Source organism: Rhea pennata, chromosome 1 (assembly GCF_028389875.1).
Source record: "Rhea pennata isolate bPtePen1 chromosome 1, bPtePen1.pri, whole genome shotgun sequence".
Classification (NCBI taxonomy): domain Eukaryota; kingdom Metazoa; phylum Chordata; class Aves; order Rheiformes; family Rheidae; genus Rhea; species Rhea pennata.
This window is the reverse complement of record NC_084663.1, coordinates 87252750-87279780: the sequence shown is the minus strand read 5'-3', so window position 1 is coordinate 87279780 and position 27031 is coordinate 87252750. Positions and strand designations below refer to the sequence as shown.

At 39.5% G+C, this 27031-nt stretch overlaps 1 protein-coding gene across 2 annotated transcripts in view; it reads right to left on the bottom strand.

The window, feature by feature from the left end:
- Window positions 1-26477, bottom strand: part of WARS2 (tryptophanyl tRNA synthetase 2, mitochondrial) — a 41954-nt gene extending 15477 nt beyond the window's left edge. Inside the window, exons 1-2 of one of the 2 annotated variants that reach the window (XM_062594903.1) lie at window positions 26338-26477; window positions 5598-5855 (exon numbers count right to left, since the gene is read on the bottom strand). In XM_062594903.1, the coding sequence (XP_062450887.1) occupies window positions 5598-5855; window positions 26338-26391 (312 nt within the window). In that variant the 5' untranslated portion in view covers window positions 26392-26477. The remainder of the gene's footprint in view (window positions 1-5597; window positions 5856-26337) is intronic. The other variant, XM_062594910.1, reaches the window with a different exon arrangement.
- Between the last annotated feature and the right edge of the window lie 554 nt (window positions 26478-27031).

The window sequence follows — 27031 nt, the reverse complement described above, 5'->3', positions numbered from 1 at the left end:
TACCGCTTGCCCTTTTCAGCAAATACATCCCCTTAAAGCCTTCCCCTTTTCCTTTTCTATGCTCTCGCCCACTTTAACTCAGCTTTCTTTCCCAATCCTTTACAAGTCTGTAAAACCCATCAAAATTTCTCAAAGGGTCGAGACGGTCATCTCCCTGCTACTACCACAGATATTTCCTCCTTCATTTTCCACTGCATTAAGCATCCCCACAATCTGACTTACTGATCACTGGCCAAAGAGTTATTTACAGAACAAATTACTGACATTGCTTCCTTGTGGGCTGACAAACGTGAGCCTACCTAGTCAGATTCCTCTTCCCCTCCCCCCCCCTTTTTTAAAAAAAAATTATTTTGTTCAACTGTGGTGACCACTTAAAATGATACTAGTAGCTACCTAGATGATGAAATATGTCTCTGTTCACCTGGTTGAGTGCCTTGTACTCCTTTCCAGACAAACAGCTTCTTAGTTATTATTTTGTGCAGCCACTTGCCATTCCCAAGCTGCACTTGGCATTATTAATCTTGGATCAGTTTACACCTGGATCATCTCTTGGTGTTACATGCCCAAATACAACCTCAGGATTTCTCCCTGCAGACCTGTTAGTCTCTCCTTGATCCTAGCTTTTCCCTATGGAGTGATTACTGCTGTTTCCTACCACAGCTACTTTAGCTGATACATGCATGGGGGAAATCAATAGCTACTTTTAGTCCACACAGTTATAGATGACTTTTCATGCTAGGACATACAGAGGAGGAAGACAGCAAGCAGTGAGATTCATGGACACTAACAGATAGAGGTATGGACACTGCACACAGATCTGAAAGCACGTAGATCACGAATGCCGGAACTGAGCTTTCTGAGGCTTATTATGTCAGCAGCTAAAGTGGCTTTCTGCAAAAAGAGGCTCAGTGTTCCATTTTCAAGATGGATTTTCTTAAGTTGCAATCTATGCCCTTCTTTGCAAGGGGCTGCGAATTTGCAGCATGTCTATTGTGTTAACTCCACTTTCCCGCAGCAGTTTAACCTCATTACAGCTATGTTTTACATGGGGAGCAAGTTTCAAAGTTTTCATTTTGACAGCGCATTTTAAGTGGTCACCACAGTTGAACAAAATCCTTTTTTTAAAAAAGGAAAAAAAAAAAGGAATCTGAAAGTACTTCAGTTACTGTGTGAATTCGGTTTAAGAGCGGTCTAACTTCTCTTGTCTATGGCTTCATTATTCTATCTAAAGTAATTACCAAGCATTACCAAGTATCTTGGAACATACTGCTTCAAGCCTTAAGCTTGATAAGTCTTAACCACTTATTCTAGAAAAATAAACGATGGGCAGTGCTTTTTCATAAAAGGCCTCTTGAATTTCTTTCTGGCATTTTGAAAGCACTAACTGGTACTTCTAGGAGAGTCAAAGGTCCGGAAAAAAAATGTTTCCCTCTTCTGGAAATCTAGGACATGTTTCCTTCTGTTGTGATTTTTTCTAGTGCACAGCTGTTTAAATTACCTCCACAGACCTCTGAAAGGTCAAGCAGCAGCTTGAATCCACTCAAAGCTCTTCCCACAAAACACAGCAGCTGAATATTTCTGAAAAATAACAGCAGTGAACACATTTAAATTGTCCCAATTTGGCTATCAGAGTTAAGGCTAAGACAAACTGACAAACTCCCACCTCCCATAGTTACTGGTCTAATTTACTTGCACCCTGGAAGAATACTGCAGAGGACATACTCAAGAAATAAATCATTCTACCTAGGAGGTAGAATCATCACGTGTCTAACAGGAAGTAGGTAAAGAGGAAGAATAGCCTGTGATCACATAAAAGTAAGAGCAGTTCCTAAAATTGTTCTGGTTATAAAATGGATGAGATGCAAGATGGTTGTGGCTCCAAAGAAAAATGTGTACTGTATGCACCAGGAATCAGTGTGAATAGGTCACACCACGCAAGCTTAGCAGGTGTGCAGGCTGCTTGGTTTTTTTGTTTTGTTTTGTTTTTTCTCCTGAAGTTCTGCGTTTCATGAAAGCTGGCTGTCATTACTTTTATCAGTTATGGCACAATTTAAGGTATGTATTTACTCTTCCTTCTAGTATTCTCAGAATGTCGTATATGTCAGTATTCTGTTACTTCTTCTTGATGCCCGGCAGGCAAAGACAGCCTTTCAAAGTGTATCTTGACATTATTTTCTTTAAGAGCAAAAAGGGTACCACACTCGTAGTGAGATGTACTGAAAACAATGCTTACCAGCTACATTTTAGAGAGGTTTTCTAACAACTCACGTGCATCTGTGCTCCAAAACAAAATGTACAATTCTGAAAAATGCATTTTTATTTTTACAGAAGTTATCACTCTTCTATGACTTGTTTTTCTACTAAGAAGGAAATCATTAACCAAGTTGTAATGACAGTTTTTCTCAAAGGAAGCTCATTCTAGTGTCCAACAGACTACAGTTCTATTTTACTACACGCTTTACATAGATGTACTTGTTTTTTACCCTCCAGCAACAGTACAGTTCCAAACACTACCTTACATGTTCACCATCATTCTTGCTTCCAAATACTTTCAGGTTAAAGTTATTCTTTCTAGCCACCACTTTCCCAAACCAGAGATCAGATTTGCATATGGTATATTATATATTATTCTCATAATATACAAGTGGCAGATATATGATGAACAGTTATTTATGGAGGCCAAATATTCAGACAGCCATTTAGTTTCTGCTTATGTACAGTATGAAAAACTATCACTTACAAAAGCTAGACTCCAAAGTACACAAATTCAGTTTTCATTAAACTAGCCCTTTCCCCTTACAAATGGTTTGGTTATACACAAGATATACAAGAACAGAGGCCATATACCCTCAAAGAAAGAAACATGATAAAAATCTTACTCCCCCCCACCAAGGCAAGGACATCACTAATCAATTCTGAGGCTCAAAGGCACCTTCATCTTTAACACTGCAGCTCTTTTTGGATCTACTGTAAACCCCAGAGGTATCTGTTCTCACCACATACTCTTCTCCCAGAAGCCCATCTGTGTCTAACATTGTTCAGCCTTTTATCTTCTGCTTGTAATGGAAAGGATGATAAACTGTGGGAAAACTTTGGAGGTAGATGCTTCAGACATCTCTGGATTAGAGATTTGATCTGCATAAATCCTGCTGTAAATAAAAGCCTACTGACAGAGAAACCCTTACAAAATGTACATGTCTTGAGAAACACAGTAATCAATGTTTTTTCACATATGGTAAGCATATTCTGGAGAAGCATCACAAGCAGCAACAGAAAAAACAAAATGAGTAAACCAGAAACAAAGCAAAAAACCTCTTCAGTCATTCTAGACCATTCGTGCCCCAGTTGATCTGAGGGGGGAACACCATAAGGGCACTTTCAATGGTGACTACATAAGCACTTCCCTTAATGGGAATTTACCAATGCTGGTATACTTCTGCAGTGCTGCAGCGAAAGTCACTAGAGATCAGGCAACAATTTCATTCTGCTATTACTGCTGCAGAACCAGGGTGCTTTCAGTCATTATTTATAGCTGGTTTTGATGACTAAAAACTGACTGCTGCAGTGACTGACAAGGAGAGCCCAGCTTCTTTTTAAAAAAGAAATCAGTTACCAATCTAAAAAGCAAGTAATAAACTTCCTCAAGAAGCAATAGCTGCAATCCATCTTGCATCTTTATTCCTAGAAACATTGAGCTCCCTATTATGTCATTCCATAGCTTACCATTTCATTATCATATTAAAGCAATAATCACAATAGCCAGGTTCTTGTCTCCTTTTCTCACATCAAGAGCTACAGAGAGATTTCTTTGAATTGCCTCCAAAGAAACTTAAGCCTCTGGCCTGCCAATGCAGCTGAGACAGACCAGAGTGTATCTGTAGGAACACCTGAGCAGCACAGTCTAAGACTTTCTTTCCAGGAAGTGAACAAACCACTTCAGCCTGAACCATTGCTGAAACAATCTGCATTACGCAAACAACTGCTTGTAATATGACAATGAGTTTACAAAGTTGTATATGTGTGTGACAAGTACTAATATGCATATTGTTCATGACAACCATCAATGCCTGCAGAAAACAAATATTTAATGCTTTAGATTAAATAAAAAAAAAAAAAGAAAAAGAAAAACATTAGATCTGGACAGAAAAGGGCACCCAGAAAAGAGGCAGTCCATTCCCTAGTTCATCTTTGGTGGCAACTTCTGCTTGATAAAGTATGATAATCTTGAACATTCTTCAAGTCTATCTAGCTAAAGTTATCATTGCCTGTTGACTGTACTGATTCTATGGAAGCATCACAGTCCCGCCCTCCCTCCATTTTCCAAGTCTGCTACTCTCTCTTGGGGGACTCAAAAGACTCAATCCCTGCATTATCATCATGTTGCAAAAGATAACTGTATCTCTGTAGCTAACTACAATGTAAGTTCCTCAGTGATTATCTGCTGGCATCAAGAAGAGTCTGCATGTTGGCTTGAACAAGACCTGGAATGGTAGTAATTTAACTTTTAGACTCAAAAGTACGTAATAATAGAAACACTGGATTAAACCAAATATCCATCTCCTACAGCAATCAATAGTGTACACCTAGAAAAGAACAAAAGTACAGAAAAGCATACCTACTCTCTCAGCATGGGCTAATTGTGGCTGAAACACTTTCTGATCCAGACGTGTTACCTCAAGTGTGTAACAGTCCCCAACAGATTTTTCTTTCATTAATTTGTCCAGTCCTTTTCTGACTCTATATACATATTAGCATGCATTATATCTTGTGCCAAGTAGTTCCATAGCCTGTAAACTTCATGAAATAAAACATTGTTTGTGCTAAATCTGCCATGTGTTTAGTTTGATATCTGTTAGTTCACATACTTCAACATACAGAATAGTTGTTTTCTATTTTCTCTATACCACTTGCAGTTTCATAAACCTTTACTTTATTCTTCTCTAATCCTTACCTGCAGATCGTCTCTCTTCTAGATTGAGGAGTCCTTATGTGCATATATAGTCCTTGATCCTGTGCTGTAACTAAAGAAATTGTTCAGTTGCTTGAAAGTAAGAGAAAACAAAACTCTAGACTGGTTTGTACTGCATCTCTCGACTTGAGATTGTTCTAGTTAATGTCAGCCTCACTGTGAACGAAATTAAGTCAGAGTTCAGCCAAGTTAAAACAATGCTAATAACTGATTTAAACAAATAGATTTAAACAAGGTTAAATTAAATTAAACACATCACCTTCAGAATTCTGTGCTAATCTATTTAGATTGATTTCTAATATAGTGAAAAGGGAAGGAGGATGTGTACCTGTCTTCATCATTTCAACATCCATTAAAGGTGGGGTTGTCATTCTCAGTTTGACATCCCTAGGAAACTCTGCCTATGAAGAGCCATGTTCAAAAGAGGAAGGTACTTGTTTTGTGCCTCTCTGATAAAATTCAGACTCTGCACACTATCTTTACAGCAGAAGCTACGACACATCTGCCTCTGTGGGAAATTAGAGAAGTTGGCCAGAGATAACAGACTTCACATACATTATGCTCATTAATGAATGTGTCTGGAAAATCACCTAGGAAGAAATAAATCTGGCATAACAGAAATACTAACCAGCGACTGTCGGAACAGGAAACACTTCTTTGGATCAATACCACAGGCAAGGACGGCAGCAGTGGTGTCTAGTATGTTCTGGCGCAGGACAGCTGGTTCCTTGGGCATGGTGAGAGAGTGCATGTCCATTATGCTATATAACACCAAGTTGGATTCTTCCTGCAGTCTCACCCAATTCTGGATGGCTCCAAGGTAGTTGCCCAGATGAGGTGTCCCAGTTGGCTGAATACCAGAGAAAATCCGATCCGTGACAACACTCTGTTACAAAGCATTAGTAAAATTAACATGTGCAAGTTTTTCTACATTTTAAGTCATAAATAAAACTTTGCTTGTGTTTCTCATCTTTCCTCTTGTCATGTATTAATATAATAAAGAAAAAAATCCTACCTCAAGATTGCCTACAAACAGTTGCAGAAATTCAAACAAAATACTTTATCTTATCCCAGAGAGACTGATAACTAGAGTAGTTTTAAGCTATCAAACCACATATGCAAACAAACATAGCTGTAAATGAAGCTAGTGAAAACAGTCTCAGAAACCAAGTAGTAAAGTCTTTCTTCCTTTTTTGCTCCAAAGCTGTATGTTTCTCTTTAGCACATTATCCACTCTGCTACAGAAGCTTAAGGTCACAGTATAAAGAAATTCAAAAGTTTGTTATAGATATATGCAATATTCAAGTAGATTGCCATTTGAACTTCTACAAATCTCAGTCTTATTCTAGCTGAAAAGAACTGTTAAGAGCTGGCTCCAGAAAGAAACCTAATCCTTGGCCCAAAGGTCAAAGAATAATGTAAGAGACTATCTAAGTCCTGAAACTACTGTACACACTGGTAGTAGTACAGAGTTTCTAAAAAAGGATCTATAAAGAAATATTGTCACCCATCACTAACTACATGGCTGAAGATCACACCTGGAATAACCGTGGACACATCAGTAAAACGTCCACATCTGCGGAGGGTTCACAGAGAAGAAGCCAAAAAAAAAAAAAAGATTAAGAAACTGAGGTTGTGAGCAAAGATGAAAAAACTTAAAACATGTATAGCTTGGCTAAGTGACAGTTACCATCACGGAAAGTTTGTTTTCCTGCATCCCAGACCTCCATCTGACCAGTCTCTCAGAGCCCCAAGCTGTCAGGGTTTGATCTATTACCTCCCAGGCCTTTCCAAAGAATTCCATCATACCCAGAACGTAATTTGGCAATGTTTTATGTGAAAATGCTTGTTACATGCCAAGTTTTAAGAACATGCAGGAGTGCTGGACTTAAAAGCAGGGTTCCAGCAGCCTCAACAGGGAGTCCCAATGACAAAGCTGCACAATACAAGCCGCCAGATTCTGATGCGAGACCATCACCTTCCTTATACTTCCGGCTACATGATTTTTTCTCCTGCTTATTTTATAAGCAACGTCTAGAACAAAGTGGAGATAAAGGTTTTATCTACTGATACAGTCCACTTCCGATTCTGTGGATCTCTTATAAATCAATGGGGGAAGAGGGGAAACCATACAACTACGAAACTACACAAAAAAATGGCATTAACAGTCAAGGCCAAGTACCATTATTTTTAACTATTAAAAAACCCAAAACTTCAAATTGACTTTGTTCCTTTAATTCTTTCTGACCTAGACAGACTCAGGAAAAATTAATGAGACAATATTTCCAACTGAAATAGAAATAGGTTTGTTCTCTGGGTTTTGCTTTTGTTTAAAATGATCTATAATTCAGAAAAGTCTAACTCCTTTCCTTCAAAATTTGCTGAAAGATTCTCTTCATTTTCAAAATAAGTCTGTTATTCAGATCAAGCCAATTTGCTTATCCAACGCGTAAATATTTGTGCTGACAAGTAAGCGCCAAGTTGGGCTAGCAGCCATACTAATTTCTCCTGCTCAAATAAGTGCCCCCACTTTTATATCCAGGTGGTAACTCCTCCACATATTATGTATCTCAAATATCTGCTTCACTTCTAGGTATATTCTCAAGTCAGCTTCTAAATACTCCTGGAGAGCCTCCAGCACAGTAGCTGCAAGGCAGTCGCACACTGCAGCGAAAAGCAGAGTATTTACTCCAACAGCAATTCTAACTTCCAACTCCTGTCTTCCAGCCCTTGCCTAGCCATGCTCTCTGTTACTCAAAAATGGAACTGTGCTGCTCAGTTCATTGTTTGCCATTTAACCCCTTCTCTTTTGAGGAGACCGTAGCAGAGCATGTACAACCCCCTGCAGAACCTCTGCCCTCCCACTAAGCTGCTATCTGGCCTAAGGAGTAAAGCCAACATCTTGTTAACGTGGAGAAGGAGGCATAAAGAATCCCAACATGCATAAATAAAATGATTTTTGGTAGAAATGTGTGAAACTCAGGATTTATCAGGCTTCAAGGTCACGTTTATATTACTAAGGACACATAGCGGCTGCTAGGCAATGCAACAGGTACATTTCTCTCTTGATTCCACGATCCTGCTCTTTGAGCACAAGAGCAGGAAGAAGAGTAGAAGAAAGGAAAGAGGTTATGAGAAGATGACCACTGAGACTGTGCTCCATACCCGCAGGGACTGCAAAACTATTCTGCCAGAGCACATTTTCTTTTCTCATCTCCTTGCCTCCCCTCACTCAGTTCAAACTCTTGATGATCCTTCCTCTGCTTCCTCCCATAGTGCCACCTGCCTTCCAGCACCCATTTATAGCTCTATTTAATGATGTGGTCAGTAGCTTCTGATGTCCTACTCTTGAACTTCTTTTCCCTCCAGATACTTGCATCCCTCTAGTGTCCTTGTATTCTTTTGTTACTCTACCTGTTCCTGCCCATCCCCTGCTTTCCAGAAGTGCTCTCACATAGCACACCAAGACACTAAAGAGGCACACAGAATGTCATATAGTAAGTGGGCTATTACTGCCTTGACTGCAGTGACTTTATACAGAATGCGTTTCCTGGCTACACTGTTAGAACAGTTAATATACATTAAAGTGTTCTAAAAATCCGACATGGACATGAACAAAACAAATTATGTTAAGATGACCAAAATAAATGATGGTGTGGAAACTTTCAGATCTTTCACCTGTGGTCTAGACAAAGACAGCATCACTTGAACTATATTTCACATAAAGTGAAATTACAGAGACATAATGTTACTGCTTCTTTTCCCTGGAACCTCTGCAGTCAGCACGTCAGCTCACGTGCCAGTACGGTGGCTCAAGGCTAGCTGGCACGCTGAGCCTGTGCGAAACAGTTCTATCTACAGACCTTTTCAGTCCTCAAGTTACACAAATTCCTTTCTCTTGCAACCTCAGCTACGATTTCATGTGCCTCCCATGACATGTTCTCTGCTTCTTCCTTTTTCCCAGATCCCTGCTCAGTTTGGAGATCGCCATGAACATAACAGATGTATTAGCAAAATTATCTTCCCTAATTTGAGTACAATATACTCAAGTAGAGCATACAAATGCAACAGAAACAATTTTTAAGCAGTCTGAGAATGCTTTTCACCAAAGAATATAATACAATGTCTCAATATATATTGCACATTCAAATTCTACTCCAACTCCAAATATCTGAAGGACAAGCATGAACTAATTAAAGGTAGATTTATTGTTATACAGTATAAGTCAGCATTTGGTGACACAGTATGCGCTAGAAGGAAAACACACAAGCACAACATAACATGGACACAATCTTATATAAAGACAGAATAAAGTTCCCTATCTAGAAAAGGAGAATATATCTGTGAAAGCAAGAACAGCATCTTTAATGGCTTTTGCATGTTCAAACAGTAAACTACTACTTACAAAGGTTTGTTCGGTACATGGGCAATAAATATCAGGTTAAACGAGAGAACCTGTAGCATTATTCTACTGACTCTAAGTTCAGGCATTACCTGAAGCATGTAATTTGCAGAAACAAGTAAATCCAATAAGGAAAACTAAGCTAAGCTGGATCTGGATAAATCACTAGCAAATACATTACAAAGAACAAACCCACACTGGCTCCCAGCTGAGGAACAGCTGACTAGATGTCTTTCATCTTCAACTCCTTTGATTCTATTTAACAACAAGAAGTACGAGATGTTACAGCAAATAAGGTGCTATGAAATATTCCATTGTGTATTAAAAAAAAAAGTGCCCCTTAAATGAATCTTGAATTTCTAATACTAAAAATATACAGAGAACATTGCTCCTTTGGAAAGAGTTTACGTTCCCTGTTTGTTCACTCCGTGAGAGTCAGCGGGCAGCATAGCAGCATGGCAGGGGAGTTGTGCATGGTACCATGAAATCATGGGGCTGGAATGCATTTCAGTGGGGCTGTTAAGAGAGGTCAGGGGATTGGAGCTGGGCGCTCTAAAGTGCGGTGTTTGGAAAAGGATGAAAACAAAAAGAGCGAAGACTTCCCAGTGGAGCAGAGTGAAAGCCACAAGACATGCAGCTTCAGCCCACAGGCACTCACTCATTCAGACATATGTAGTAAGCACAGTAGGAGCCTGCTGTTCTTATGTTTAACTCTGTATGGTGCGTGCACCTATAACAGTAATACTGCATGTTAACCTACCCTCCTGGTAAAAGCAAGGCATCTGATAGAAGTCTCATCGAGAGAAAAAATAATAATAAATGCTAACATCTACAGGGCGATTTCAAACACTACAGTGCCCTTCTCAGTGGCATTTCTAGATGAAGGTGTGCTATTATCTAACCTCTGTTTTCATTATGGGATGAACAGTTGCTGCTCCTTATAACTGAAAAACTGCCACCATCTAGATGTTCTTGAATTACCAGGAATAAGCATTCTGTGCTTATCTCAGAGCAGGATGGCCAAAGTCTGGCCCCAAAATCCTGCAGTATGGCCCTATCCATTTTCACTGGAAAAGGTTATTCCAGAAAAGCCAATACTGCTCTCTTGGATCAAAACAGAGCTTTGTACCTGGAAACACCTCTTCAACAGGCCACACTTGCAGTGAGGAGAGCTACGGTTGTCATGATCTCAATTCAGCAGTCAAACACACACTCATCCCCTGCACATAAGATGCAAATGTGCCAGAAGTAGAGAACACAGCAAAGTTGTTAGAGCTAAGGAAATCCCAAGTGCATGTTTCTGGAAGATCATTGTAAACAGCTTTAAAAATAAAGCTGAGAAGGTGTTCATAGCATGCTTGTCTATTAGAAAGAATTTTAGGAAAAAAAAAGTTGTTGAATTTATGAAAATCGACTTGATACTGACCAAGTACATGGGGAAATATATGCATTACACAGCTTCCATGCTATTAATGACCTAGACACACTCTTGAAAACAACTGAATCTTAAATCTTTAGAAGAAACATGCAAATTGCCTAAAGTTGATATTCAGGACAATCTACCACAGCAGAATGATCTGAAAGATAAGATACTCCAAAAATACAGCTACATATTAAGCTAATACAGACAAAGTTTTAGTTTTTCTCCTTGGTGGGTCAAACTGTTTTTGCAGATTAAGTATAGTCAGCCATTGAGTATCTGGAATCAGTACCTTTCCTTATTTATAAAAAAAAAAAATGAAAAAGGAGGACAATTGATTATACAGGTTAAAACATATTTCAGAAAACAGACATGGGACTCTTTACTGTTAAAAAGCACACAGAGACACTTCCAAGCTCTTCAGCAGTGAGGCAGCATAAACCCTCAAAGTAGCTATGCAGCTCTTTGGACGTTGATAGCTGTACATACTGCATTCCCAATTGTGTTTAAAAGCTTTTTGCAACCTCCAAAGCAGAATGCCATATGCTCCCGAAACCATTTGCATCTGCAAAGAGTTTCACAATGTCCATTTCATTCCACGACTTTCAGTTGACTTAATTTTATTTTGTTAATATCCTTTAGTTTAGGCATCTGTATAATTTTAATATATATTCCTCTGAGATGTACATAATTGATATGTAAAAAGCAACTATAAAACATCTTAAAAATGTTAAGAGATTACCCATGAAAAATGTTTACAAACTTAGAAATTTAAAATATCTAACAGTTACTTGGGAAAACATGTCTTACTTTAAAGTAGTAATAGAGAATCTGGAAAGTAAGAATTCAAGACTCATTTCAAAACAAGCATGGAAATGCAGAACTAAGCATATCACCTTGACCTATTTTTCAAATTAAAGATCAAATAGAAAGCAGAAAAAAAAACAAGGCCATACCCAAGAACATGTCACTTCATGGTCAGCAATACAATGAAAACGTTCCTTCCATGAGCCCAGATCTGTAATGTTTAAAAGGCTAAGTCTCCCTTGGTTTATTAGTAATAAGAAATCACCTCTGTCTTCTTTAAAACTATAAGAAGTTACTGAAATTTCATTTAGACTTTCAGATTCTTTACTAGGAAAAAATTATTTTTGTGTGGATCTTATTCTGACCAATTTAACTTCAAGGTGAACTCGGAACACACTGCAAGACCAAGCATGACCACACAGTACACCTATTTAGGGAGGCAACTAGTGATTTGGGAAGCCCTAAATTCTGTCCACTTTAAGGAAGAAAAACAATTCAGGTCTCAAAGTGCTGAGAATCCACATCGAAGAGAGACATGCAAATCAAGACATCTTAAGTCACCAGGCTATTTTTAATATCCTGATTACACCTACCATGCTTAGCTTCATGAATTCTGTGAGAACTGAAATCAAGTTAGATGCATTTAATTAGCCTGGTCAGTTGAAAACCACTTCTCATATATGTAGTAAAATCAGAGTTGTAGTTCAGTTCCTCCACTTCTCAGAGGAGTTATCCAAATTAAAATCAAGTGAAAACATTCACAGGAATTGAGTTTTCAGAGTCTTTCTTCTTCATAAGTCATCATGAATATCACCATCATATACTTACAATGACAGCAGATGAGGACAAAGCTGAAAGTAAACACGAATGATCATACAGAAACCTTACACAGATACCTCCATCTCTTCATGGGCTTTTAAAATGCAAAAGGCTAGCGCCCATTCAAGAGAGGTAGATACAAGGGAGATAGAAACTGCCAATAGACAATTCTCAGGAACGTTTTCTCCTTTAAATTCCAGCTAGAAAAGCATTTGCACAATAACATAAAAATGTAAGTAAGAAGTTCTGCTGGTGAGAGTGTTTTGGACCTATTACTTTGCGGAACAGACCATAAGATTGCGACATTGACCCTGGTCCAGAATTAGAGGCAGAACATCTCAGCTTTTCAACCTACTGCTACTCAGGCAAGAGTAAAATGTCCAATTTATATTTTCAAGATCTCTCCTTGTGAGATACAGAGATAGCAGACCCTGTCCTAAAAAGTGCTCTGCAAATTACATCCTTTGAGTAACTGAAGGCAAGGACAAAGCTTCTGAATAATCAATTTCTTTGGACTTTCTTCATAAATCTATCCAAACAAGCTAACTGATAAGCTTATGGCTCTATCTACAATGTATCTAACAAATATTTTCATCTTTACATTAAAGTTGCTCACATGCTCATCTTTGAGCTGAGACACAAGTAAGATATTTCAGACTTAGAAAACAACCCCCCCCCAATAATTGAAAATGATGACAGCATTACATCAGGCAGCTGCAACAGAAATCAATGTCCCATACTCTAGTGGTTACTATTCACATGCTATAACATTTAGATCCTCTGCTTTATTTTAATAGCTTTTCAGTCAGGGCAGAACAGGTGAAGAACATAGCGAAACATGCAGAATTGGAGCTAATTCTAAACACAGGTGGTGGAGCAAGACAGAGGGAACAGGAAGTCGATAGGAGAATCGCTGTTGACACGTATGACAGGAAAGATTGATGGCTTCCCTCTCTCATTTTCCCCACTGTGTAGGCACGCAGGGGGTGGGGGAAAGGGACGGACAAGCTGCTGTGCTGGCGACATAACACACACCACAGCCTCCGCAGTGCTAGCACTGATTGATGAGACTGGAATGACTCAGGAAACAGCAGAGGATCATTCACAGACTTTGCTCCTCTTAGTATAGCTTTATGCATTCATTTGGCCCAAGTTGTCTCAAGCTGAAGCAAGTTCAAATTTACTAGAGGAACAGAAAATGTGAAAGTCAGGGGGAAGAAAGACTACATTAAGCAAACACAGATAAGACTAAAACAGATGAATTGGACATTTTGAAATTTCAAACATAAAGATCCTCCCAATAGGAATATTAAAAAAAAAAAAAAAAAAAAGTGGTTACCTCAACTTCAGAGAGAGAAAAAGAGGCTGACCAAGTACCCAACTACTGCATCTTTTGCATTTGTCTATGATTATTTTTTAAAAATTTCTTTCATTAAGAAATAATGCTGGTCTTCAACCAGTAGAGCTATTAAGCAGTAAAAAGAAGGAAGACCAGAAGACTCAGATTTTACTAGCTAGAAGATAAATTTTAAGGTCTAATCAGGACAATTTAATGTTATTAGAGATATAAAAAAAAAGGTAACTTAAAGTGAAGCTTAAAAGTAGCCTACATGCTACAGCTTGCTTCATTTTTTCTTAAGTAATTACTTTTCTGTAGATTCGATGCAGAAGCCTTTAAAACGTGTTTATCTTGATCTGGTAATCCAATATATCAGATTCATCCCTAATTTTAGGAATTAAATATGATGAAATAGTATTTGTACTAGATTAAAGAGCTAACATTAAATCACAAAGAAACATACTTGGATCAGAGCAAGTTTTTGGATAAATAGCTTCTAAGAAACAATTAAGCTGTTGCCAAGAAACTGAACTAAATTAAGATCTAAATGGTAGTGCTTGGTATCCGTCTTGAATGTCAAATGCATTTATATTTAAAAGCAAGTAAAATTTTAATATTTATATTTAAAATGAGAAACACATTTAAAGGAGGAACATTAACAGCATATATTAACCCAACCCTATAAATTTAACTCTGCCTTCTAGGGCAAAAAAAAAAAAAAAAAAAAAGACCGTAACTGCCTTTGGGTTAGGCTGCCCCCTTTCATGCTGCCTTCTTAAAGATGACTAAGCAAACAGGTCCTTTTATGTGGTATGCTGAGTCCCACAAATGTATTCTCTCGCTTGCTTTATGAGCTCCATGTGCCATTCAGCGTGCTAGCAACAGCTGTACTGACAGATGCAAGCCTTATCTACAGCAGGTTGCCACGGTTCCCACTACCACACTACTGAACATACCTCTGGATCCAGGGCGTCCATAGACCCTTTGCTCCCATGCAGAGTTACACAAGTTAAGCAAATGCTGGTCTGGGGATGTCTAAGAAGCCCAGCAACATACAAAACAGAAGAGCTAGCTCAAGTAATCTTGGAACAAGAAGTGGTGATAACATTTCACAGAATTGGAATTGCTTGTGCACAGCAGGTGAAGAAACCACAGACAGGCTCTGCACACAGTCAGCTTGGTGTCACCAATCTTACTCTAAGACATGATTTCTGCAGTGAGGACAGAGCTCGACAGTTTTCATTTTTGTACTGTGTCCATCACCATTCATCAACCGGAGGGACAGCATGCTAGGGCACCTGGTGCAAAGCTGATGCATACCCTGAAGAGGCAGAGCAAGTCCAATGCACACTGCAACAAGCAATAGCTCTGCACCTCCTGGTTTTCAACAACGTGTGCAGATCTGCAGTCTGGTCTCTGATGATACAAAACAGACAGCAGCCTGTCAGCCCTAACTCTGCATTAACTATTTGCCAACCATTTATTTTCCCTTTTTTTATACTAAGGCAACAAAGCTTCTTCAAACTATGTATCCAGACATGTGAACCGCAAGACCCCTTGTGAAGGCTGAACAAGTAAAGTGTCAGGAGAGAAATCAAGTTAGTGCCCCAGGGACAGAAGGCTACAGAGTTAAACACACTGCACAGCCTTGTCAGGTGAGCAAAGTATGAAGCTCAGATCTGTTGAGTACGTGCTTCCTCCAAGTCCGCTTGGCTATGCACACAGTGCCAGAAGCTGCAGCTATGACAGATACAGTAGGTATTGCTGGGAGGAGATGGTGCAAGGGGACAAGAAGAAATGCAGCCTTATTGTGTTGTGGAGAACACAGATAAGAAACAAATTGATTGATTAAAAAAAAAAAAACATTGAAGAACTTAGTTAAAATTTGAGGGCACAGATGTCTTCTGGAAACAGTTTTCTGAAGCAACCAGCAAATCTGCCTTCCTCCTGGTCCAGCTTTAGTTCAACAGGGCTACAAAAACCACACTTACACAGCAGCAACAAACCAGGAAGAGAATAGAGAATCTTATAGTCTGCTCTGGGACTTCATGTAAATAAAGATATTCCATCATTCTGAAACAGACAGCTTAACTTCAATTCCTGGAAAAATACAGGAACACATAATTTGTAAGAACCTGGAAGAAATCACTGCTAGAACCTAGAAGAAATCAGATGCTAGAATGTAGGATACAACCTTTAGTACTGGTCCTGAGTTTCATTACATTCTGGTATTATGTCATCTTTCTCACAAACTACAGAAATAGCACCTAGACAAAATATTGTATGCTAGGGCACAGAAACATCCAGAAAACCAAACCAAAACAGCAATTATTGATAACTCTTTCCATGCCCACAGTGAGGTATCAAATGCAGTCTTGCAGTGTTTTATCCTGGGTCCAGTATTATTAGATATTAAAATATTTTCATTAGTTACTTAGAGGATGAAATAAAAAGTATTCATTAAATCTACAGATAAAAGGTGGGAAGGATCATAATGGCTCAAAATGATCCTGTCAGAATGAGGAAGTGATCTGAAAAATAAGGATGCTATTTAACAAGGAGGACAAGCATCTATACAGAGAGAAATACTCGATCACACAAATAGAGGATAGAGAACAGCTGTCTAGGTAAGCACTGCAGAACAGGATCTGACATTTATAACATTTTGAAAGCAGAACAAGAGTCAGTGTCATGCTGCCACGAAAACACTAAATAAATAAAATACAGCAGTAACTGCACAGGATATACAAACAGGTTTAAAATCCAGAAGACACAAATCAACTCTCCTGGTACACTTAGGATGAGGATGGCCTCGAGCTGGAGCACCAGGACAAGTGTTGGGTCCTTCGTATCAAAGCACTCACAAAAAGAGACCACAGAAGAACAAGTTTAATGAGAGACCTCAGAAGTAACACCACAGAGGAAAGCCTGAAAGAACTGAGGTTTAGGAAGACAGCGGAGGGGCTAGGTTACAGGCTTAAATATGCAGAAATCTGAAAGACAAAACATTTAATGTGATTTTTGGGACCATGGTTAATAGGGTAAGAAACAATGAGCTTAAAGTTGCAGCAAGGAAGATTCAGACCAGATGTAAGGAAAAAAAAAAACCACAACTTTCCAACAGTAAGAAAAAGAAAACTTCAGAAGAGTGCTTAGAGAAGTTGTGACGTCTGCAATAGCAGAAATCCTTATTTTAGAAAGAAATATATGCACAAAACGTATAGGAAAGATGTAGCTGATTTTTACTTTGAAACAGGAGAAGCACTAGATCATCTCTAGCTGGTTCTCTTTCCATTCTCTTAGCCTACGACCTTATTTAGGCATAATTAATGTCAAAGTGAGACAATCAAAGACAGTGGAAGAAAAATCAGATAGGCTAGAGATCACAGTATTTCAAGCTTCAAGCATCTCTACCTATATTTAAATTAAATTTGAGAATCAAACCCTTTTCACAGGTAACAGCTGGACACTGATAGACTTCGAAAGCGTTCTGTGTTATTGAAAGGAGAGAAATATGGGTTAATATTTAATACCTGTAAGCTGGTGTGTATACATATATATCTGTATTCAGAAATGTACACTACTTTCCTAGGATAGAATTGATAGAAACAAGAGAAAAAATGAGCACTTAGGCTTTTTACTGTCAAAATGTAAAAAGAAAAGTACAAGTGTATTGCATTTCTGAATTATAAGTATAGGTTACTGAATATATAAAGTGTTGACCTGCATTTAAGTCAATAGAGGAAATCATTTTAAGTATTGAAACATCACAGTCTTAAGAACACAAAGCTAAAGAATGTCCCCCTAAAACTAAATACTTCCCTCCCAGAGAAACTAGTGGAGTTCTATGTTTTTGATCACAGTTGTAACCAAATGTCTTAAAAACATCTGATCACTGTTGCACCCTCTCGAACCTCTAGCTGAAAGAAAAGTTATTTTATGTTTTATATATTTTGTTCAAATAAGGCATCTGAATGCTACCAAGTTTGCCCTATGGAATATAAACAAAGACTATCAACTTACATTTAAAGGGATTTTTAAAAAAAAAAAAAATCATTTCGAATTACTATGTTCCTTCACAGTCCTAGAAATTCAAAGAGCAGTTTGCTTCCCCTTTATTATTTTATTTGGCAATTAACTGGAGGAGGGAAAAATTTGGCTTCATTTCACATGGAGCCAAAATTAACACAGCTGTTTAAGAACTTTCACCTTGTGGTCACTGGCTCAAATTCATCTCAGGTGAAAAGGCAAGTTTAAAACCACCTGATGGCTGCTGAGAGGCCTCATGAAGTGGAAGTTTCAGTAAAATCCCGAACAGTTTATGAGGGCACATCATGAAGAAAATACCACAACTACTTCTCTTTGTCTATGCTTAAAAGAATTCAAACAATTTAAATATTTTAGAAGTAATGACAATATAAGAGATTTCCACAGTGTTTTATAACCTTTTTCTGAAGTGAATTAGGTGATACTCAGAGAGCACATTTAAACTGATTTATCCATGCAGGCTGGTCCAAAAGTCAAACTTGGCAAATTGTTTCCACAGAAAGAACAAGCAAGAGATTAGGAACTGATGAGGGGGACACAGAGAGGTCCGTGCTCTGAAGTGGGACATAGATGAGGTATACGCCTGTGCGCAGCAGCACAGGGGCACTTTTGGATGCTACAATTTAGACACAGTCAGACCCCAAGGAGTAAGTAGGTATCAAAAGCTGTATTCTCTTCCAAAAAAAATAAAAAAAATAAATAAAAAAAATCCACAGTTAGGCTGAAGATAGGAAGAGTGGAATGTCTGTATTTCCCTTGTCTTTTGAACGAGCCTATAAGTAACTACTGAGTTTACAGCTGGTGAAAGTTTCTGCAGAGCATGCAAATTCTTTACTTATGTGAGAGGAAGTTCTTGCAGAATGGACATGCCTCCAGCATCTTCAGCTACTAGCACAACAAATGCTGCTTAAAAAATAAATAAATCTGGTTTTATCACTAAGGTTTAAGGAACACAAAAACAAAATTAATACAAATAAGGATTATCACATTTGAGATCTAAAGCCTGTAGAAGTTTACAGAACATTACCTGTGAGACTAGGATGGTCAAAGCACATTTCACGAAAGCCACAACATACTGTAGTCACAATCCTACTTATGACACAGCTTAAGCCCATAAGCTTCGAACGGAGAGTTCGCTAGTTCCTGTTGGACACTGCTTTATTTTAAAGATGAGATCTGCCTTTACTGACTTACCTATATTATTCAAACTGGCCCAGAGGGCCCCAGGCAAATTACCAACTCTCAATTTGGATGCATTCTTCGGAGTACAGCAGTGTAAAAGAAGTGGAATGTTAGCACTGCATTTGTCCCAGGGATACATAACCCACCACTTTTCTTTGAGTACTTGTATATTCTACTGGAGACTTACAATCAATGCTGCACAGGAACTTAAGGCCTATTTGATAGTTAACCGTAACAACATGTCTCTGAAGCAAGGGACATCACCTCTGGCTGCTCTGACATGGCTTAATGCTCAGTGAACATGCAAAGTGCTGACATTGCTATAATTCTGCAAAGATCTCAAATATGGATGTTTTCCAGAAAAATACAGTAAAAGTATACAGCTAGCAAAACGCATACTCATTCTTGGTGACAGCAATCACATGGTCTAATTTGTTGCCAGTGGAGATGCAAAATGAGATTTCGTCAGGAATTCAGAGGGCTGAACCCTTCATTCCCTTTGCATATGCAACAAAGGGTCTTTGAAATGTCTGAAACTTTTGTCCTTCTGTGCAAAAGGAAAGCACCCTATGGATGCCTAATAAGTACAGCCTTCCCACATCTTGGCAAGTATGTGGTTTCAAGAAAAATATTTGCAAATGGATAACCCAATTCAAGCAGAAGTCAAAGACCACCTTTGAAAGAAACTTTGATGTGGCTATAAAGAGATTATATTTAGGCAAGATAGCACTAATGTGGTTCTGTCATCAAAAGTTTGTAGCTGCCTCTATTTCTTTTCTGAGGTTAATAAAAAAAAAAAAAAAAAAAAAACACGCTGATAAGCAGAAAAGGGAATTCCCATGAGACCTTCCAGGATTAAAGAACAATCTCTGCAAAGAACCGTTTCTCTTGCTGGGTAAGCTCAGTATAGGACATTTAGAAATCCAGCTGGCAAAGGATAAGAACACTAGAGTATCTAAGAGTGCAAGAGCAAGTGACAGAAATGGATGCTACACAAATCTTCTGTTAAATCATTAAGAAGCCTTAAGTCTCTTATTAATGTGGAAATGTTGATGCATCTTTTCCAAGGCATAGATACAAGGCAGATTTCAAGGTCAGAACTATGCACCTGGCAAAAAGGAATAGATGAGCGCGAGCCTAGAAGTTGGAAAGATGCTAGCAATTGATTTTTTTTTTTTTTTAATATTAGCCAACAACCTTCCAAATAAGAATAACAGCTCAGCATCCATATTGTGAAGACAATAATAAGACAGCAAATGTATAATGTTTGATTGTCAGTGAGAAGACTATACTGACTAGACTCAGGACTACAATATTCAATACAGCATCAGGCAAATTGGAAATTCATGTACCATCTCATCTCACTTTAGCTTCCAAATAGTTCTGGAAACTAGAAGAGTTATGCACAAGCTTTGAGTCTCAAACATGGAAATGTGTCTCTAGCTGACCCTGGGATATTTCTGCACAGCAACTGAAATAGTGACAGTCCACTCAAACCAGCCTACAGTACATTTGAATTTTCACAAAAATCACCTAAATCACTCCAAAAGGGAGAAAGGTACCCTAAGCAAAATTGCATGTGAAAACTAGAAGCTCCAAAAAAATATACCAGCTCCTAGGTGGACTCACCCACTTCGAATGTTCAAGGGAAAAGCACTGGAAGGCAAAAGTACCTTCTAATACATACTGTAAGATTCCAAGACCATTGTCTATAAGCTAGGTAATATAAAATTCCTAGTCTCTACAATTATGAAAGTACTTACTAAATATGAATTGAGCATAGTAAGGTACTATTAGCTTGGTTATGGAAGTAACATCAGTATACGGAAACACCAGTAAGCAGTTCGTAATGCAACTACGTGCAATACCATGAAAACTGAGGAAACCCTTGCCAGTGGTCCCTGTACACAACACTGATTTTTCATTCAGACATCATTGAAACTATCAAGCCAACTTCACCATTCTACTCCTGTGAAAGCTTCAAGCAGTGGAAGCAAGTCCTAGCAGAATTTGAAAAACTAAAAGTTAAAAACCTTTTCTGCAAGGCACCATTAGATTCCAGCACAAGGAGGAGGGAAATTAATAAATAGATATAAATGAAAAATATAAAAAATACATATTTTATATACATTTTACATATATGTGTATATATATTTATATTCAGTTATACATTTAAATCCATACATCTTCCCCCTTACAGTAAGAATACTTTCAAGGTGGAATCTCTGGGGACAAGACTATATTTCATCTTGTTCTGTGGATGCATAGATTTATGTGATATAACGGAAAATGATGTAACAGAAAATGATAAAGCCTGCTAAAAGATTTTTCCAAGTCGGGGACTATGCAAATGGTATCATCACAGTTAGTAACTGTCAAGGGCCTGAGTAACCAACAGTTTCAATTCATTATTCAGAGGCTCAGCAGAGAAAAAAAAATCCAAGGTAACTTAACTTAACTGACTTAATGTTTAGTGGTTTTTTTACACTTCAACTTTTGATCCTACTGTAACTTGAGTCAACTCCACAAAATGTTTACTCATCTAACTCTAGAGTCCCAGGACAAACCACAATTTGTGTCATGGAAAAACTAATTGTTGAATGTCAAGAATAGCACTTGCCATGTTAGTAAATGGAAATTCTATCTGTCAATTAAACAGCATTAAAACAGGACCTCCAGTTTGTGGTCTAGAGCCAGAGGCAATCCACTACAGACAGTGCAATTCACAGTATGTTCAACATACGCACAGATATTTAGACAGAACTTCAACATCCAGGATTGACAGTGTAGCATCTTTCACCGAACTCACTTTACAAAAACAAGTTAATAAGAACAGAAGTCCCTCCAGCTCAGCCAAGAAACTCAAAGCAAGGGCCACAGGAGGAAAGAACGATGGGATTCTATCCAAGCCCTGCCAAGACACCAGAATAAAGGGCTGTCTCCTGCTAAAACAATCTATGTTTGCCAGACTTCATTGTTAGAACTCTGTGGAAAGGAATAGGGCCAGTTCACGCCTCAAAGATCCTTCATTTCTGTCTACAATGGGGTATCTCTCCTGTGCAGCTACAACAGTATCCAAAATCCACTACAGACAAAGCATTAGGCAAGACTGATTAGGAGAGGTTCTCTCCAACTGGAGCTTCTAATAGCTCTATGTGGAAATATGAGTTCTGACAAAACCAGGGAAGACTCAACAAATGTATATTCTCTCACTGCACACTAACTTCCTGTTACCTCTGAAAACAAACAAGCAGATGGCCTACTTCTGGGATAGAGAACACATCCAAAGCTTTATTTAAAAATAAGTCAGTTACCCTAAAGGATCAAACACCAGTTACTTAGTGATCAAAATTAAAAATCAATGACTGATTAGGAAAACACTTTCTTTCCAAGATTTGAAATGAGAGACTAAAGACCTAAGGCAAAGGCTGGAACACTTTGTTGCTAAATCCCACCAATTTCAGGAAGGGCTCGGTAACTCAGCAAGCTTGAGTATCTGTGCCTGAAAACACTCAAAAAAGAAAATTCAGGAAAAATGGGAAACCAGGAAATGAAAGCAAACCAAAAACTAGTTACCAATTCCTATGCAAGAATCCACATAGAGGCTACTTTTCCTTGGAAAGCATTTCCTACACCACTTAGACCCTTCTTAAAAGCCCTGTGAATTATAATGTATTAAACAACCCCATACTAGACACCAGGAAACAGCATGGCTCTCTGCAGTCAAATAGTTATTTGCATTTCCAACTTCACTCCCAGTAGAAGGCACTCCACTATCCCAACCTTCATGCTCTCTAGAAGAAAGAGATGCTACACCAGGAACTATTCCAACCATTAATCCAAGACAGGCACTTAGAATTTCTCTGCTCATCCATCAGTCTCAGTACACAAATGCCTGGAGGGCTGTTCTGAAGCTGACCTGCTGTAGTAACCTGTGTACAAGCACAGCTTGTTACGTGCATCTGGCGCCTCATTTCATTAATGGTTAATGAAGTGACCCCAATGTGACAGCAATAAAATCAAGCTGAGAACACAGATGCCTTCAAATAGCTTGCTATTATTTATAACAGCTGAATGATTCCAAAAATTGAGCTCTCTCTTCCACCACAGTTTCAATGCCAATGTTTGGAATCCTTAAAGATTAGGCCTGATGATTTCAGCTACCTCCTTTGTCCATAATCCATATGGTAACTATAACTAATGATTGCAAATTTAATCTTGAAAAACTGGGAAAAACATGTTAATGGTTCCCTCCAAAACAATTCATTTTTTTGTTGCTTAATCTTTAATGGTATTTTTGCAGCAACCTTCATTTAAAAGTATCAAATGTGCCCAGTCATTAACACAACTAGCACAGTAAGAATGGCACATCAGGCAGCCTAAAAACAAGAACAGTAAGTAATCATAGTATGAATCAAATGTCATCATATCCAACCAGTCTGAAGATCTTTCCTTAACATACTGACAATACTGGCCAGAATCTGAGGTTCAGAGGCCTAGCAAAGTAACAAAAGACCAAAAAAGGACAAATGTCATTCCTGTCTTTGAAAGAAAGCAAAGGAGCAGCAGTCTGGGAGCTAGTTTGCTTAGCATCAATGCTCAGTGAGCGAAACATCTCAGTAATTGCTTAGAAGGTAACTGGAATTAAAAACACACATGGATTTGTTCAGAGCAAAACATGCCAGACAAGTCTAACTTTGGCCATAAGACCCGTTAGGTTGTTACAAGAGATGAAGAAGCAGTAAATATCATATATCTTGACTCTGGTCACAAACTGTAAAGCCAGTTAGCAAAACAGCACCCTAGAGGGATCTACCCTGTGGCTTTTTTTCAGCTATTAACTCAGGTAAAGAAACAGGTATGCTTCTAAATGAGCTGCTAAGACTGCCAAGGTGTTGGCTTAGATTTCTTGAATTAGAGTGTCTTGTACTTGCAATGGTCTTGACCAAATATTCAGCAGGGACCTTTTCTACACAATATTCATTGAAATGTAGAAGTAGGCATCCTTAGGCCTGTGCGACCCAAAACAATCTTCTCTCTGCATGACCTGAACACTGAGTCACTGCCAGGAATTTCATTACATCAAGTCCACCATTGAGTCCAAAAAAAAAAAAAAAAAAAAAAAGGCAAAACACTAAAGAGGAAAGAAAAACATAAAACACCTTGTGACTGGAAGATATAGTTCAACATCATGCAAAGTCAAAAGAGAATTAATTTCCCAATAAAGTAGCGGTGGACAGAGATGAGGACTGCAGAGCATCAAAGCTTACAGCTTAGCAACTGCAACACAGCCATTGCACTAGATAAAGTGCAAGGACAGGAAAGGCTTACTCAAAGATAGAAGATAAAAGTAGGAGAAAGAGCAGCTAAATGAGAGGAAGAGGTCCATGTTTCCATGGAAAGCTACTCTCAGGAAGAACAGTTCTAAGAACAGGAACAGATGTTCCAATAGCAAAGCAATTGCGCTCATTGTAATAGTATTGTAAGACAAAAACAGTGCCAAAGACTCCAGACATCCTCTGCATTTCAAACAACATCCAAAATCGGCCTCCTTCTGGAAGCCTGGAAAGCCATCCAGAGATGGAGACTATAACCAAAAACAAGACCTCATCCATCTTCTACTTGGCTGGGACAACATCAACAGTAAACCATCCTTCAGTACGTCTCAGATCTGTTAAAGGCCATTTTAAGTGTCCTATCAAAGAAACAAACATGATGAAGTGAGTTCCCATAACCTTGGCTTAGAGACTAATGAAGGACAGTAAATCAAAGAAGTTGAAAATACGCTCCTAAAAGTCAAATGCCCCAAAATATAGATCTCTCTCCAATAAAATGTTATTTTCTTCTCAACCACGTAAATTATGACTACACATTCCAGTTGTAGGCTAGAAATAGGCACAATACAAAAGACAGGACCTCTCCACAGCATGATAAATCCAGCATAACGATGAACTGCGTCCTCCAGTAAAACACAGCTGAAATCACAGAAACTGCATCTTGTCACAATATGACTGCATTGTCAAATATTTAAAAGACCACAACTTTAAGCATAGCAGTGAACATAGCAGTGAATCTTACTACTTAAGATTGAACATAAACACATTTCTAGCTTGAAGTTTGAATACTCCTCATTAGCACACAACAAACATATGACTTGTTCCAAGCTGTACATCGTAATAGTTACTTTGAAGTGCAGTCAGGCCACAGGAACAGCTAAAAATCAGGAAACCAACGTTTTCTTCTTATTAGAGTGCAATTCTTTCAAGATAGCCATAAGAGGGCACATAAACTAAGAGTAAAGTGACAGAAGTCCACAGCATATCAGACTTGCAAATCTAAAATCACAGAAAATTTAGGAAATTTAAAATATAACTGCTAGGTTCTTAATGACATGGAGTTATATGACACTGACTTTTGGCCTCTTTATTTTTTAAATTAAAACATACAAAGAATAGTATCAAGGAAGTATATTCTCAGGTATCTACTACATCCAAAGGACTTCAGGTAACAGTAACCTAGTGACAAAGCATCTGATGAGTAATCTTGATCTGACAGGTGACTTAAAGCTGGCAAAAAAATTCATATCAGAAGGAATACAAAGATGTAATGGGACAAAGTCTGCTCGAAGTGGATTTCAATTCTGACTAGAATAGCATAAAAGCCTTTACTAGAGGAGCGAAGTCAGGAGAGTAGCTGGAGTCCTAGAAGGATACTGAACAGATCCCAAAGAGCCACCATGAATAGTAGGAAACATAAGTGGATAGAAACATTTTTGTATTTAAAGGAGGAGTGCTTTAGAGACATCTTTGCAAGACATGCATGTTATCTGCTAGGACACTTCACAAGGACAGCACGCACCCACACCTGCAACCGGTCAAGAGCAGCCACTGCCGCACAGACTCGCACCCTACCACCACCTTAATTAGCTTCCAAGAGGGCACAGAGCCCCAGAAGCACCCAGTTCTCCTAACACCTGCACCGAACCACAACACTGATCTGTAACCCATCGGCCACGATAGGGCTATGTCAGTGATCTCCCAGCGTGGGCTCCCTCGGGGATCTCCTCGGCCCTGCAGAGCGCTCGTAGCAGCCCTTCCCTTTCCCGGCAGGCCTCGGCCCGGGCCGCGCCGCGCCCGGCGGAGGGGGGGTGGGGAGAGGGGGGAACCGGGCCCGAACCCTCCCGACCGGCCCCGCCGCCCCCCGGCGCAGCTACCGCGCATGCGCGGCGCGGCTCCGCGGCACGAGGGCGGTGCGACGTCCGGGCCGGCCTCGCCGGCAGTGCGGAACTCAGCCCGGGCCGGAGAGACCGGGGAAGGCCCCGCGGGAGTGGGGAAGCGTCCTGGGCCGGTTACCTGGCCGAGGGTCCTGCGGTGCAAGGCCCGGATCATGCCACCCGGTGTCGCCATGGCAAAGGTGGAGAGGGGCCAGGGGGGAAGGGAACGAGGAGAGAGGGCCGGAAGAGCCCGCGCATGCGCGTAAGGGGGACCAGCGGCTCATGGCGCTCCAGAATGCGCACGCGCACCGCTGAGGGAGGGGGCGGGCAGGATCACGTGACGCGAGAGCGCTGCCGGCGCTCGCGTGGGGCGTCGCGGGCCGGCCGTTATCGCCGTGGTCACGGTCGCGCCGCGCGGAAGGTCGGGGCCTCTTTCGCACAGTTCCCTGCCTGATGCGCAGGTTGCCCATCAGACCACCTACGCATCTCGGCTGTGTCTCTTCCCCTGTGGTCGCAGTTCCCTGCCAAAGCTCCAGCGTCTTTCTGACTCCTTGTCCTATTTCCCTCAGGGCACCGACTCCTGCCCCACACCCTGGTCTTGCTGAGAAATCCGCCCACCCCCCAACTGTGCCCATCTCATTTATCCCTCTTCATCAAGTTATCTAAAGTTAATCCCTGCGGAAGCCTTCTCTCTGCCCTGAATTTGCTCCACTTGAAGCTGTACATAAAAAGCTCATTTTATTTGCAGAGACCCCTCTTGAACAGCTCCCTTTGGCTTTAACCTATCACACAGCAATCCACCACCATTCCCCCAGTTCCAGTGTGCATCTGCG